We start from the raw sequence: 16,401 nt of genomic DNA, 5'->3' as shown, positions 1-16,401 counted from the left end.
AGTTGAGATCATACTGGATTGGGGGGCCCTAAATATAATGATTAGGGTCCTTGTAAGAAGAGAAGACACAGATTCAGAGGGAAGACGGCCACGTGAAGACAGAGGCAGAGACCAGAGTGGTGCGGCCGCGAGCCCAGCAGCGCCAGCAGCCCGCAGGAGCTGGAAGCGGTAGGAAGGATCCTCCCCTTGGCTCTGGAGGGAGCGTGGCCGTGCAGGCACCTTGATTTCAGGCTTCTGACCTCCAGACCAGGAGGGAGTAGATTTAAGCTGCCCGGCATGTGGCGCTCTGTTACAGCAGCCGCAGGAGCCTCATACAGCAGACAAGAGAGAGTTAAGACTCAGGGAAGGGAAGTACCGGCCGAGGTCCCTGGGCTGAGGAGCAGCCAGGCCGGAAGGTCCCCCCAGCCCAGTGCCCCAGCCCTGCTCCTGTGCTGCCCTCCCCCACGTCCACTTCATCTAGAACACTTCCCATCCCCACTCACAGGCTTGCTGATTACGAGGAAAGATTTGCAAATGTCCCTACTTCCGCCGTATCCAAATTAGTGTCAAAACAGGAAAGAAGTCCAGATAAAAATACCCAAACCCAGGGTGTGCTGGAGAGAGATTCAGCATGTCCACAAGGCAGCCTGCGACACAGGCATCCGAGCTGGGCAGCCGCCCACCTTCCAGGCTGGGGCCACCGTCCCTCCTGCCGGCCTGCAAGGTCCCCTGCTCCCGGCACCCTGTTTGCCTTTTTCATCAACTAAACAAAGCAGAAGGGATGCAAGCCCAGCCATGAAAAACCGGGTCAGTACATTCCTCCCTCCAGTCACCAAAGAAAGTCAGAGTGGGGGGAGCTGGGGGGGGATAAATTACCGTGCCTGAGTCCAGCTGCACCGGGACGTAATAAAATGTGTTGCTAAGATACAAGTGCCAAAGAAGTTCATTAAAGGACACTTTAAACCAAGCTGTCAGACTCTTCTCCCTTTAAAGGCTGCTTATTTGGTAGCGTCCCTCGTGTTTATAATTAGATCCGCGATATGAGAGCGCAGCCCCCATTCAAGCCCACTCAGCAGGCTCATTAATAAACTAACTTCAACAAGCCACTGACTTGGGCCGGGGCTGGGGGCGGGACTGTTTTATTTACAGAAATATATTTGAGCGCCACTTCTTTATCTAAATGAGACACGAAGGCTCTTGAAGAAACTCAGTGGCCCTCTAGTCGCAGCATCAGCGACTGTTCCCCCCATAACAGCGCTGGGGGCTCCGGGGCGGTGGGCTCGCTGGACCTCAGGGCTCACGATCTGACTCCAACTCGCCCCATAGCTCTGAATGTAGGTACCACGCGGGATGGTGAGCGGGGGACACGGAGGCAGGGAATTACCAGATCACGGCCAGCCTGATGGAGCCGGACGAGGGGACTCGGAAGGGTGACCAGAGGATGCAGGTTCGGTCTGGGCTGTGGAGTGTCCTTTGGGCCAATGCGTCTAGAAAAGGCCATAACGTACCACCCACATCTAAACTGCAGATTTCTCATAAGCATGGGTTTCTGGCTCCTCTTGAAAAAAATCAAAAAAGCAGGCTGCCTGGGGCCCACGCCAAGTGATGGCAGGGGTGGCGCTGGCCTGGCTGCCCCACCTGCCCCGTCCCCTCGCGCCGCAGGGCATGACTCCCCAGCAGGCCCGGCCCTCAGCAGGACCGCTCTCCAGCCCGCCCGCAGCGTCAGAGTCTGTGATCCGGCGAGGGTCAGAGCATCTCAGGTTGGGATTGGTCAGGGATGGAACCCTGATGAGCCTGGGCTTTTCTGAACCACGGAGCCCCAGCACAGGGCCAGCCAGCCTGGCCTCCCACCCAACTGGCGTTGGTGCCGCTTCCCCTTTGCTATGAGGTGCTGCCTTGGCGGTCAAAGGTCTCAGAACAACTAATTCTAGCCCCAGGCAGATCCCTCTGTAAGGGAATTCTGCCAGACCTGGAGCTGAAATTGGCCTTCTGGTACCTTCCAGCGTCTAGTCAAAATTCTGCCCCATGAAAGGGCCGCTTTCTCTTCTTCATCACGGCCAGTCGGTGATTTAAAGGTGGGGGTCAGCCGTGCTGGAGAGGCCAGTTGCCGCCCTGTTCCATCAGCTCTCTGACCTCCACCCTCACACTCACCTGTCACTCACTCTCCCGGCCGCACTGGCCTCCACGGGAAAGGCCAGGCATGACCCATCTCAGGGCCTTTGCACGAGCTGTTCCTTCTACCTGGGACACTCTTCCTGCAGAGAGCCACAGGGCTCACTCCTCCAGCTACTCCTGCAGGCCTTGGCTCCAAGGCCTGAGGCCCCTCTCGAACACCCTATTTAAAATAGCCACCTGCCCCCAGCCCTGCACACCTCCCCCGCTCTACCCTTTGCCAGAGCACTGGTCACCTTCCTACCAACTCCATAACTCATTTATGATGGTTTTTGCCTGTTGTCTGTTTCCCCTCTTGGACTGTGAGCACATCTCAAGGGCCTATTCTGTCCACTGCTGTGTCCCCAGTGCCCAGCAGACTGGGCGCCCAGTAGCATGTGCCGAATGTCGCAACTCAGCACCGAGTTGTGGCTGCCACCCTCACCATCTGAGTGCTCACTTCTGCACACGCTGGTGGGCACACCCCAGAGGACACACAAAGCAGCACGAGACACAGGGGCTCTGCCACCCTGTCCCCTTCCAGCCCCGGACGCCGCACCTCCCTGGCCTCCCAGGCCCCAGATCCTGCTCTAAGACCCAGCCGGGCACTCTTTGCCACGTGCCCACTTCCCAGCGCCTGCAGCCGTAACAGCATCCAGGGCTCCTCTGACCTCTGTCCACAACAACACGGCTGACTGTTTTGTCACCTCTCGTCGAGCCAGGACAAGCCCTTGGAGGAAACTTCCTGAGCCCGTGTCCCCTTGGCAGTGACAGCTAGGAGAAGGACGTTGGTGATGAAGGCACAGAAAACTCTGCACTCAGCGGCGCAGTAGCTTAAGGAATGATGTGGCGGTCATCTGGGGTGCATTCATCACCACTGAGACGCATTAATCACGGAGAAGAGTTAGTGTCACTGATTGTAAGGAATGCGGCTTGTCACCTGGTAACCTGCATCTCACAGTAAATTCTGGATCACAGTCTCTAATATGTATATATTTTTAATTGCATTTTCAAGTTCATTTACATGTGCAGATTGGCTTTCCGCCTGAGTTACACGGAAAAGAAACACACCCCTCTCCCTTCCTCTCTCTGCCTGCCCCATCCCTGCCTTGTTCTCTTTCCTGGGGCAAAAAGCTTCTCCCCAAACTGATGACGGTGTCCCCCACGATGGCCTGCTGGGCCCCCACCTGCCATTTCAAGTAACTTTCTGCTGCCTCCACCCAAGAGATCAAAAGGCAGCCACTGTTTCCCCTAAAGATTGACCCCTACCCAAATTAGTGCTTTTTATCACCTTTTCTACTTTGGAGGGTGACTTTGCAAAATCTGATAGACGCTTCCCCGTTTGTGAATGTGTAGGTTACGGCCTCGGCCATACACACGTCCACAACCGGTCTCCACCCCCCAGTGCAGACACGCATGCAGGCAGTCTGGGCGGCGAGCAGGCCCAGCAGGTACTCAGCTTCCTGCAATGTACCTGCACCTAGAGATCGACAGTCAATTTGATGCAATAAGTTTCATAAAACGGACAGTTCCAGAATGCACTGTGTCCTGCCAGAGCTGCGACCCCGACCTGTGCCAACCGGAAGCCAGCTGCTCTGAAAGTATGACCACCTTCTGAAAACTACTGTGTTGTGCCCCCAGCAGCCCCACTGTCGGCACGAGGGCATCGTGTGTGGGACCCCAGCATGTCTCAAACAGCGGCCACCCCTGTGGGCAAGCCGCTTCTGAAACAAAATACCAGAGAACAGAATTTAATGGCTTAAAGGAAAACCACGGGCTTCTCGTGTGGCTGCACTGCGGTCAGGAAGACTGGAGCCCTGGGACCCCCGGGGCCCCCGGGTGCCATCACCACCTCTACTCAGGGCCGTAGTTCCAGCTGGAAAAAGGGGGCTTGGGGAGGTGCCCCGCAAAGGCCCCCCGGCCTTGCACATCCTATGTTTTACACCATCAGACCAAGTCTCGGGTCCAAAGACCAAATTCCAATTTAGGGCCCAGTCCCAACTGCGGACACACCCGTCTGTGGAGACAAAGAAGCAACCCAGAAGTCTCTGTCCCAACAAAAAGCTACAGTTGCCCGTCTACTTCTCCATGGCAGTTGCATCTCTGGGGCACTGCCAGGTCCCTGTTTCTCATATGACTGTTAATAAACTATGCTGATAACAGCTCCCCTATTACTCAGCTGCCCCGCTGCAGGCCAGCCAGGAATTACACCTGGAACTCGAGACACACGTCCTCATTGACCATTGGGACAACCCTGCTTGGGAAACAGCACTGTTCCCACTTTGAGACAAGGACCCACACAACCTGACCTTATCTTACCTGGGGGCTAAGGACCACTCAACCCTGAACAAAAAAAGAAAAAAAAATTCCCCATGGATGTACTTCTTTCTGCTGTGCTTTAACAAGATCAACACAGGTGCCAAGCCAAAAAAAAAGCAAAGCACAGCCCATCTGAGGCTTCAGGGACGCCCGCTGGTGGCAGTCAGAGGTCATCACCAGAACAAAGCTGCATCAGCATTTCTCATCACACACTCGGAAACTACTACTAAACAATAAGTAATGACCCAAAGGGAAAAAAAAAAACTTAAGGAAGCATGTTGGTTCCTTTGGAGAATAGAGGCCGTTTCAAAATGAGAAAGATGCCTCCACCTTAAAGTAGAAAACAACAACAACAGTGATAACAGGAAATATTGAAGTAGCCAAGCCAGAGAGGGGCTCAGGCCACAGCGGGGATGACAAAGCAGGGGGTGGAGGAGTATCTGCTTCGGGGTCAAGTCCAAACCTCCCGCCCGCCGCTGGCTCAGCTTCTGCACTGCCGAGACCCCTCACTTCACCCAGCCTGCCCCACACTCCCCAGCCCGGTGCCAGAGGCAGAGACCGGATGCAGACCCAGGCCCCCTCCCAAGTTCCACGACCTTCCACTTCAGGGTGAAATTCCCACTCGTTATCACAAACAGCTGCTAACCTGCTGGTGGTTCTCTCTGACATACTATCTCCATTTCCTTTTACTGGAACACATGCCCTGGAGTTACGTGACACACCAAACTTTTCATATGCAGGGCACAAAGTGTTGTCATGTCTCCGCCACAGGCTCCAGCGTAGGGGCTAAGATCACAAGGGCACAAGGGCCCAGAACTGGACCACAGCTCCTCCCCTTGCCAGCCGTGTGATGTCAACAAGCCGCTCAACCTCTCTGGGCTTCAGCCATCCCCCAAGTAAAACAGTAATTAAGAGCGGGCCTTCCCTAAAGGGCTGTGTGAACAGTGACCGAGTTGGTCCGTGGAGAGCACTAGAAGGGGCCTGGCCCAGGGTCAGCATCAGATGGGAAAGCTGTGACTTGTGACGCCCGCATCCCACCTGTTGAGGGCTCACCATGGCCCGAGTGTCACGTCTCATCTCATTTAATCCTGCCAGCGCCACGTCCGTGTCGTTTCCCGGGCACCCCACACGCCAGCTCTCGGCTGTCTCACAGGCGCTGCACTGTTACCCCATTTTACAGCCTTCAAAGCACGGAGCGGGGTTTACAACCCTAGTCTCCCCAGTTGTAAAGCCCGTGCTTAGCCTCTTTCTTACATGCTTCTCGGAGACAAAAGTGAAAAGCCTTCTTAGCGGGACTCTTCTGCAAGGAAAGTCAAATCCAGAGTTATATTTCCTTAAAAGCTGTAAATTCTAAACAGTGTGGAGAAGATGAACAGCAGCTGCACCCTCCTCCAGAAAACCATCTCTTCCCCCAAAGCCCTCCCATGTCTGCGGCAAGGGCCTCGGAGGGCGAGCCAACAGACACGCCGCAAAGGGGCCTCCTCAAGCCCTCCGTGCGTGACCAGGGTGCGCCCGGAGACGCTGCCCCACAGGCAGGGCCCCCCACCACGTGCTCAGGCCCCGAGCCGGGCTCGCTGGCAGACCGGACAGCAGCCACGTTCAGGCATCAGCTCGTGCAAGTGGAGCAGAAACAGCGGCAAGCCCGCAATTCGGTCCTGAATAGACAAAGGCGTTGGAGGAAAAACCCGCTAAATCACAGGGCTAATCATCATAGCCAGCAGCTCTAATGAGGCATCATGGGATTACCAAAGTTATCATCAGAGTCATCGCCTTGAAAAAATTCAAAGTTGATTGAAATCAATCCTACAGTTCCGACAGCAGGTGTTTTAAGAGGCTAACGTATCAGAGCCAACTCCTTGGACTGGCAGAGAAGGCGGCGCAGTCACCGTCAACCTCTACCAGGAGGGACCAGCAACAGTGCGAAGGCTCCAGCCCCCCAGGTGCAGGGCAGGGCGTGTCAGGAGTGTCCTGGGGTCACTGAGGCAGCCAACACAGTTCTCTTCAGATCAACCCCTTTGCTCTGCTCAGTAGTTTAGATGCACTTTCTCATCTTCGACCTGATTTCATCTCAATAACCCGGTGAGGTAGTTTCTACAACTACTACACCCACTTTACAGAGAGGAAACAGAGCTCAAGGAAGCAGAATGACTTGCTCGAGGCCACACAGCCAGAGGCAAAGAGCTGGGATAGGAGCCCTGGTGTCCTGACTGTCAGGCCTCTGCTCTTCCAGCTACGCTTTGTCAGACCCTAGAGGCAGGGGGCCAGCTAGAGGCCAGGCAGGGACTGAACAGAGGGCACCCTCTCCAGGGTCCCAAGCCATCTGACCTTGGGAAGCTGCCCTTCTCTCACCTGCCCCACCTGACCCAAGCCGTGAGACGATCACGACAATCAAATAAAAAGACGCGATGGAACAGACGCACTGAAGAATATCAGTGCTGCAGATAGCAGGGCGCTGGGTGTGCAATGTCTCTGCTTCTCCACAGGTGCGAATGTCACCTCCAGAGAGCGATCCCATGCACCTCATCACAGCACATCACCCCGTCTGCTGCTGGCTGAGCCCACGAGCTAAACCTCTCCTGCAGAGAGCTCACGGGAGAGGTAACGGTGGATACGCCAGCCTCCCCAACTACATGTGAAACTTTCTGCAAGCAGAGACCAAGGAAAACCACTTCGCAAGGGTAAAGCCTTATAACATGAGATGCCGCTATTACTAACAGCAGCACATCACCCACCATCACCCCAGCATCCTCCACCAGGCAGGAGCCCATTATTAAATGTTTGAGGAATTAAACTGCATTGGTCCCAAGAGATGTCCGGAACACAATGTCAAGTGTCAAAAGCAAGTTTAGGCATAGCATGCTTAGTAGCATATCCACTAAGCATGTTTACCCATGTTACAGACGCCACGTGCGCACAGAACACATCCTACGAACACACCTCAGAGCCAGCGCTGCTCTCGTCCACACGTAGGATGGGGCAGAAGAGGGGTCACGCTTTATGACTCTCACATCTGCGCTGCGAATTTTTTCCCCAACGAGCAGGTGTTGCTTTTACAATAAAAACTTTGTTAAAAGTCGAATTCTTCCTTAGCTCCTAATGTTACAGAAATAATAGCAAGAATCACTGCCTTCCTCAGCAAGATTTTACTTTAGCAGGGGCGTGGTAATTATTTGTCTTATTTCAACAAATTCTTCCTCTCATTTTGGTAATATAATCCTGGACAAATTGTCAACTGATGTTATATACACTGCATAGACTTCACGCATATTTATTGGCACAAATCAATACACAGCTGACCCTTGAACAACGTGGGTTTGAACTGCGCGGGTCCACTTATATGCGGGTCCACTTACACACAGATTTTTTCAGTAGTGCATACTGCAGTCCTATGTGATCTACGGGTGGCTAAATCCACGGATACAGAGGCCCTGCCTTACATGAAGGACCAACTATATACACAGTGTCTGTGCAGAAGGTCGCCACCTCTGACCCCCACGTTGCTCAAGGGTCAACTGTAATTACTATTTGTTATTATACACTTTATAAACAGTAAAAAAACAAAGTCAACAATAAAAATATAACCTATAAATGTAAATATGTTATACACACACACATTTTTTTCCCTTAAACCAATCGCGCAGAGATGCCCACCGAGTCATCTTCTAGAGGGTTCCAGAAGTGTCCCCCCACTAACTTCTCAGCCCTAAGAAGCTCTGGTGAAGGCAGGAGGGGGAGGTTTAGCACAAGTCCCTGCCCTCACAGCCTGTTATGTGCCAGTCACCCCGGGTCCAGCAGCCTCCTCTCCTCTCCCACGTCACACATGGGTGCCACCATCCCTGCAAGAGCCTCCTACGCAGGTGACAGACATCAGGGAGCTCACACGGCTGGGCCAAGCTGGGAGTGGGTTCAGGCCTCCTTCACGCTTCTCCCTTCTAATCTCCCCTCAGCACCAGAGCCCTGAAAGCCCCCGGCCATTTCCCAGCCCTGGCACAAAACCCAGGCCCTTCACCTGGCATTCGGTGCCTTGCTGGCTCCGGCCCCAGCCTGCCTTCTCTGCTGTCTGTCTGTCTCTCTCCCATGGTTCCACTGCCAGAAACTCGCCAGCACCTGCAGGTTTTCTCAGGCCATTAGCCCTCAGCTGGGCCACCGGCTCCTCCTGTCCACGACCCCAGGCGTCCTTGGGGACCCTTCTCCCCCAGGAAGCTGTCTTCCATCTCCAGGGGCCCGCAAGGCATGGTTTTCACAGAACTTTTCTGGAATTTCCTTGACACATGGTTACCTGCACCTCGCTCTCCTGTGAGGTTTCCGAGACCAGGGAGCTTCTAGTCTTATTCATCTCTGCCTGCTCAATCCAAACATATGATTTTAAAACTCTGTTTACTACAAGCCTACAAAGGACGACTCCCAGGGGCTCCTCTCGGGCCACGCTTCTCATCAGCACAGATCGCACACCTATCTTCTTACAGTCATCTGCTCGTTCAACCCACAGGCATCCAGCCCGACAAGGCACTGCTCTCAGAACACGGGGGGAGGGGGCGGAGCAGCACAGCCCCTGCTCCTCAGGGACTTATGGTCTAGCAGAGACATCGGACTTTTATGAAAAGATGAGGACGGATAACGGTCAGCAGTCTCCAGAGCAGGAATATGCTCGCGGTACCCGAGGCCCTGCTGGGTAACAGCCAAGGAGCCGCAGTGTCGGGGGCCGAGCAGGGGGGCAGGGTCAGCCCCCACAGAGAGCAGCGGAAAACCACTGGAAGGTCTCAAGCGAGGGAGCACCGTGATCCTGTTCAAGTTTTAAGACACTTACTCTGGTGGAGGATGAACCAGAGGGGGCGCGAGGAAACGCAGTACACTCTTCACAAGAGCCTAAAGGTGGAAACAACCCCAGTGCCCATCAGCTGGTGAATGGATGCAGAACGCAGTCTCCCATACAATGGACTATTCTTCAGACGTAAGAAAGAATCGAGTACTGACACGCGCTACAACTTGGATGAACCCTGAAACATTACGCTCAGTGAAAGAAGCCCGTCAGATAAGACCACATGTTACATAACTCCATTCACATGAACGTCCAGAAAGAGTAACTCTATAGCAATAAAAAGTAGATTTATAAAGACAGAGAGTACATTAGCGGTTGCTTAGGGTCTGGGGATGGGATGTGCAGCAGGGATGATACCCAAAGGGTTTCTTTCTGAGATGAGGAAAATGCTCTAAAATCGATGGTGGTGATCGGCTGCAAATATCTGTGAACGTACAAAACAATACTTAATTGTAAACTTTAAATGGGTGAATTATGCGATACATGATTTCAATAAAGCTTTTTTTTTTTTAAGTGGATGCAGTGTGGAGGCTACTGTCATCTTCCAGCTAAGAGATGATGGGGGAGGGACCAGAGGGGTGGACAGATGGAGGGGAAGAGGGGCCCCAGGAATATGGCTCAAAGTGTGGGTCTGGGAGACTCTGGCCATGGGAGGGGGAGTCAGGGGTCAAGGCCAAGCAGGTGGCAGCGGGCGAAGCCAGGACTGGGCCCCTGCTGTCTCAACCCCATGCTCTTTTCCAGAATATGAGAGGCGGAGCTTGGAGAGGCAGCATTACTTTTCTCTTTCACATGTAATGGTGCTATTTTAAGAATGAGATCTTGAACTCTAGGTCAGGACGATTAAAATTTAGCCTCCTGGATGAGAGCAGACTCGGGGGCAGAGCTTGGACAATGGCACATCCTTTTACTGAAGGACTGAAAACAACTGGGGAGCTTTCAGAATAAACCCACCCTGCAATTTTGTTTGGTGGACGCTTCCACTGTGGAATCCCTCTGGTGTCCAATGTACAATAGCTAGTGAATCACAGCGAAGATGTGATTCAGCGCCTGGGCGAATGCCACATACTTAATACCTTTCAAGAAGACATATTTTTATCGCTGCACTTGAGGACATCCCCTTAGAATCCAGAGTCCATCAAGTCGACGGATGGAGCAGCACACAAGGCCCCAAGTTCACTGGGGTGGAGGCCAGTGCGCTCCGCCACGCCAGCTCGGACTGCAGTTGATACAGGAGGCTCCTCTCACCCTGTGGTGAAGCTGAACTTGCGTGAAGTTCAGGCCTGAAGATGCCTGCTTCATGTGGCATCTACATGTTGTGCCGAGAACTCCAAAGAGGGAGGAAAAAAACACAAACCCTCCAGGATTTATGATGGGTCTGTTATTTACACGGAAGTGCTTGTTGCTTGACAATTTAGATGAAAATGTTACTGCCTCTCTGCATGTGCTGCAAATTCACGGTGTAAAACCACTGGAGCAACTAATGAAGTCTTCACACATCATATCTTGTTAAAGACAAGGAAGGGGTCCATCTTCCACCGGAATCACAACCCAGTGGTGAGGGGCCGCCACACCTGGGAATGCAGCCTAGCCAAAGCGGGCTGGCTCACAACTCAGATCTGACCAACTGCCCCACAGCTCTCTCTTTATTTTTTTTTTTTAAGGAAAAAATATGAACTCTGTCTTCAAATAGCACAGTCCTTTAGAAACTGGTTTCTTGTTTATCCCCTAGTCCACCAATGGTGGGAGAAACGCTGGACACTTACACAGAATTTGTATCTCTCTACTTCTGACCAACAAACAACCCATCTTCTTCTAGGAGTCCTTGATAAACATCTTTAAGCACTTGTCCATGTTTCTAGAAATAACTAAATAAATTCCAGTGCCAAGGGCATGAATGGGAAATTGGTGGCTAGGCACCAAAAGGTATTACTCGCTGCTATTGTATCTCTAACAAATGTGGATAATGGGGTCATCTGTCCGTTTTACTATCAAGCTCATCATCCTCATGTGCACTTTTAATTGAAACGTAACCTCTCTATCCCATATTCCAAGCGGGAGCAGGACAAAAACCACATCTCCCGAGATGAAGATGGTGTGAGTTTTTCCCCAAGCACATCACTAAAGGGACACTACCTTTACTATTCTGCTGAGTTAAAAGCAAACTCTGAAACACTGGTTTTTTAATCCCTGATCTGGCATTTCAGCTCCTCCTGGGCAGGCGCTGGGGTGACTAAGCAGAGCCTACTGCTCCTCTTCAAAGCCCTGGGTGCAGCCCGAATCACCTCCAAGAGCTCATGCATCGACCTTTCCCCAGCCAAGCTGCCAATCTCCACCAAACTCTCCCAAGGAGAGACAGACAGTAAATGTTAAGTCTGCCCAACTCATTTCATAGGTGACCTCTGAAGGATTTCACCGCGGAGCTTGGGAGAGACAAGGCAGCTTTATTAGCATGCTACACCACAGCCCCAGGCCCTCCCTCCCTCTTTTATGAGCCCTTGCTATATAAAATGCCACAAAGGAAGAAGGAAAAACAACACACTTACAGATACAAACACGAGTTCCAATGGCCAGGACAAACGCTGGATACTTACCGGATGTTATTTTTAGTCATTTAAAAGAGAAACATTTTTAAAAGGCCAGAGAACAAAAGTTTTTGGTTTTTTCTTTCTTTCTTTCTTTTTAAACACACACTCACACACACACAAAAAGATGGAGGTACATTCCGTTCACAAGCATCCTTCTCCGAGTTCAAATTTAAAGGCAAAGGCAGCCTGGAGTAGGACAGCTCCTTCGCCGAGCGGCACCGCAACCTTCAAACATGATTTTCAAATGTTTCTCTCTGCCTCATCTAAATTCAAGCATGACAGATAATAAATAGCCACTCATTTACTATCACCATAAAAATTTAAACAGCCTTGAAATAGTTGCTACAATACAGAAATGATCAAACCTAAGCTCCGAAAAGCCACTCCAAACAGTAAAACTACTGCCATGTAGAAGCACACATAAAGAGACATTGTTGCGATAAAAGCTGCCGGATTATTGGATTTTCTCTCTCTCTTTTAAATCTTCTACTCCGAGCATAAGAGTCAACAACTTGCCGTTTTACCCAGTGAAAAAAAGGCTTAGTAACCCTCGGCTATCACACTGTACCAGATTTGGTGGTGGATTTTTTTTTTTTAAAGAAAGTATTTGATTTGATTCCATACAGTGATTAAACATCTTTGTGCTCAGCGGAGAAGGGTCTTCCAACCCCTCCCCCTCCAAAAATGGCATCAAAGCAATCAAAATGGTAATGCCGGGCCTGGGTCCCCTCCCCCCGCGAACTCCCGACTTCGCCGGGGCCGCGCGCCGGCCCCCCGCCTCCGGCGGGAATGGAAGCTTCCACTCCTGAGCGGGGGCGCGGGCCGGGCGGGCGCGCGCGGCCGGGGAGGGGGACCGCGGCACCGCCAGAAAGGGGTTAATGCATTCGTCCCAACCCTCCCGTCCAGCCGGGCGCCCCCAACCAGGCGCGGACCCGCGGGAAGAGCCATCTTTCTTTCCGCAACCCCCGGCCCCCTCATCTCCCGCGCGCCCCCTCCCACCACTTTTCAACTTTAAAGACTCGAAATGAACACCCGGCCTCCGAGTTCTCCCCCGCCAGTCTCGTCCACGTCTCTCCCCGCACCGCCAATCCCTCCGGGGAGGGGGCTTCTGCACGGACCGCCCCCACCGGGAGTCGGGGGAGGAAGAAGGGGGCCAGCTCAGCGGCCGGTGCGGGGGCGGGGGCCAGCGCGGGCCAAGTTTGATGCTGACGGCTGCGGCCGGCATTCCGAAGGAAGCGCGATCGATGGCCCGGGGGCGCGGCGGGGCGGGGGCGGGCCCGCGGGGCGGGCGGAGGGAGGAGAGGGGGCAGCGGGGAGGGCTCCGGCGCCCCCGCCAGCCTCGGAGCCCCGAGAGCGCCATTGGCTGCGCCGCTCAAAGTTCTCGGCTCCGGGCGGCTCGGGGAAGGGGCGGGAGTGCGTGTGCCGGCAGGGAGCGCAGGGGGAGGGGCGGAGGGGGAGGGGAGCGAGCGGCGGGGAGGGAGGGGGCGGGGGCGCGCGGCCGGCCGCGCTCCGGCGGCGGCATCTGTTCGTGGTGCTGAAACCCCTACCGCTGAGCTCAGCGCAACTAAGTCACAATGGACAACTTTTCCTCGCCGAGGGTCCGGGAGGGGTCGGCGGCCGTGCCCCCCATCGCAAGGAGCTTCTTGCGTGTCCCAGTCTACACCTGATGCCCGGAGACCAAAGTTGGGGCAGAACTGGGGGGGTCCTGGGGGCGCCTTTCTTTTGTTCCCCGGGAGCTGGCGTCAGGTTCCAAGAATAAAAGTGATGCTGGAGAAGTGGAGGGGAGGGGAGCCCGGAGGAACGATTCTTTAAATAAGATTTGCAACGGAACCCAGAAATCGCTTCCAAGTAGTTTGGTGTCCAGGCCCGAATTACCGCCCCCTCTCCCCCCACCCTCACAACAGCGTGAGGCGGGGGGACACTGAGCCGGGAGAAATTTCCACATTCCAAAAACATGTCCACCAACTCAAAATGGACGCCGGGCTGCTCGCCGCCTTTTAAGTGCAGCTTCTCTTTTTCGGCCACCGCGAGAACCGCGCTCTCCCCCCTCGGCCTCCAAGAATCCGGCTCTTTCTTTCCAGAAAAGGGGGGGCGGGTAACTTTGAGGGCTGGAGAGACTCCTTTGGGAGTCTGAGCGCGCGGCGCCGAGGCCGGCACTTTTCAGGGTGCTGCCAAAGTGCCCGGCGACCCCTCCTCCCCACCCCGGGCGGGAGGCGGGGGGCAGGCTCCAGCTCGCTTACTTGTTTGTCGCTGAGCGCGGCGATCCGCGGCTGCCTCTCGTGGAGCTGTTTCTTGAGGTCGCCGTTCTGCGGAAACACGGAGGAGCGGGCTCAGGCCGGCCGCCCCGGGCGTCAAGTGCGCCCGGAGCTCCGCGGGCCGCAGCCCCCGGGCCGCCAGCCGCGCGCCCCAAGTTCCCCCGGCCGCGACCCGCACGCGCGGCGGCCGGGCAGTGCCGCACGGGGCCGCTTACCTGTGGCTGCCGCCGCATCTGGGCAGCTCGCGGGGCGGGGCGGGGGCCGTGGCCACCCGGCGGCGCGGCCCGAGCCGTGCAAGTTTGCAGGCCGGGGTACGTGTGCGAGTGAGTGTGAGTGTGTGCCGGGGGAGGGGGGAGGAACAAAGAGCCAAGTAAACACGGCGAGTCCGTGTCGAGCAAAGCTCATAAATATTCAAGTCGCGTCCTAATCTCCCCAACACACACACGCGCACGCCGCAATACCGCTCGGGCTCCGGCCGCCACGCCGCTGCTCGCCCGAGCAACAATCGCCAAAACTACTTTTGCAAACTGTGCAGGATTGCACCGGGGTATGGGGGCCGGAGGGGGTCGGCGCACACACTCTCACACGCACCCCGGGCAGGCGCACCAAGGGGTCCCCTCCCGGGACCCCTGTCCTGCAGACCCTGCTCGAGAAAGAGAAGACACCAGGCTCGGGTCCCACGGGCCCTCGACCTCCAAACTGTGCAGGATTGTACGAAAGGGGGGGCAGAGGGGAAGCCCAAAGGGGGGTCAGTTCATGTACATACTCCACCCGCCCCTGGGGCAGGCTCAAGGAGGGGCCCCTCCGGGCCCCTCCGAGCCCCTCCAGCCCGGAAGACCCTGCGACGGGGAAGAGGACGCGGGTCTCCGGTGCCTGGAGCCCCGACCCCAGGCCCGCAGCCCCCGACCGCCTACCTGGTGGCGCGCGAGTTCCACGGCGAGCGCCTCGGGCCGGCTCTGCAGCTCCATCCCGGCAACTTGGGCAGCACTTTGCGCTCACTTTGGCCCCGGCTCCGGGGAAGTTGCGCGGCTCCGCGGGGGCTGGAGCGGACGGGGGCCGACCGGGTCTCTGGGGAGGGGGGGGACACGAGCCCCCTCCCCCACGGCCAAAAGGGAGGCGGGTTCTGGCGAGGGGGAAGAAAGGCGGCCGGGCGCCGCGGCGCCGAGCCAGCGGCCGCCCCAACTCCTCAGGCTGCCCGGCAAGTTGCGCCGGGTCCCCAGGCTGCCGGCGCGGCCCGGCGCATGGCCCCCCGGCGCCGGGAGCCCCGCGCAGCCCCGCGCGCGCCCGCCGCCGCCGCCGCCGCCGCCGCCGCCGCCCGCGAGAGCCGCCAGCCAGCAGGGACTATATTTCCTCCGGCGCGTGCGCCTGTATCTCGCTGGGCCTCGGCAAAGTTGTGCCGCGGCACGATGCTAATTCGGCAGTGCCCGGATGGAGCGGGCCGGGGCGGCGGGGGGCGGTGCCGGAGCCCGCCGCCCGCCCCGCCCCGCCCCCGCCCCGCCCGCGCGTGCGCACTGCCGCCCCGCCGCGGCCCGGCGCCTGGAGCGCAGAACAAAAGTGGCGGCGCGGAGGGGCGCAAACTCCCGAGTCCGGGGCTTGGGGCACCAGCCCCCGGACCTCTCGCGCCAGCCGTTCCTCCTCTTTTCTGCCCCCGCCCCCAGCCAAACCCGAGGAAAACCGGACGCCCAGATTGAGGCCGGGGTTGGAGATACTTTCCGGTGGGAGGGGAAATGTCCACTTTTCCATTTCTGTTCTCCTCTGGCTCTCGCCGACCCCTCTTTCCCCCTGCTCCCTCTTTCTCTGTCTCCGTCCGCCTCCCTCCCCTACTGCCTCCTGTGCACTGGCGCTGCGACTTGGGAGATTAAATTACTCATGTCGCCAGATTCCGCCACCGCCTGATGGCCACCGTGTTATTTAAACAGTATGAAAATTGATCTCTTGACTGTTCCTTTAATGATTTTTTTTACACTCACAATTAAACTCTCAACAGATGTCATTGGACTTTTTAAGACTGTTGTTAAAAATCGTAAACGTGCCCGGTCAATATGACATTAAACAGTTATAACTACAGCTGCCGAGATCGCATTTCAAAACTCCCAGCCCCGCAGCCAGGAGGTTAATGTCTCCGAGTCGATTAGCATCGTGGAGTTACCATCTTTACCAATTAACGTCGGAAAGCTTTGTGCCGTATCGGTAGCATCCTGGTATGTTTGAGAGATGCTGGGGAGAAATGGTGCAACCGTATTACTCAAAGTAAACGTTAAACATTTACACCGATAAATCATTATAGCTTCGT

At 55.6% G+C, this 16,401-nt stretch overlaps 1 protein-coding gene across 1 annotated transcript in view; it reads right to left on the bottom strand.

Moving 5' to 3' along the window:
- Nucleotides 1–15,310, bottom strand: part of PHF21B (PHD finger protein 21B) — a 96,361-nt gene extending 81,051 nt beyond the window's left edge. Inside the window, exons 1-2 of the mRNA XM_060112949.1 lie at nucleotides 15,023–15,310; nucleotides 14,094–14,159 (exon numbers count right to left, since the gene is read on the bottom strand). Of these exons, the coding sequence (XP_059968932.1) occupies nucleotides 14,094–14,159; nucleotides 15,023–15,076 (120 nt within the window). The 5' untranslated portion in view covers nucleotides 15,077–15,310. The remainder of the gene's footprint in view (nucleotides 1–14,093; nucleotides 14,160–15,022) is intronic.
- Nucleotides 15,311–16,401: the final 1,091 nt, after the last annotated feature.

Source organism: Mesoplodon densirostris, chromosome 11, assembly GCF_025265405.1.
Source record: "Mesoplodon densirostris isolate mMesDen1 chromosome 11, mMesDen1 primary haplotype, whole genome shotgun sequence".
In the NCBI taxonomy this organism is placed as follows: domain Eukaryota; kingdom Metazoa; phylum Chordata; class Mammalia; order Artiodactyla; family Ziphiidae; genus Mesoplodon; species Mesoplodon densirostris.
Note: the sequence above shows the minus strand (reverse complement) of the source record. Positions and strands in the feature narration are given on the sequence as shown.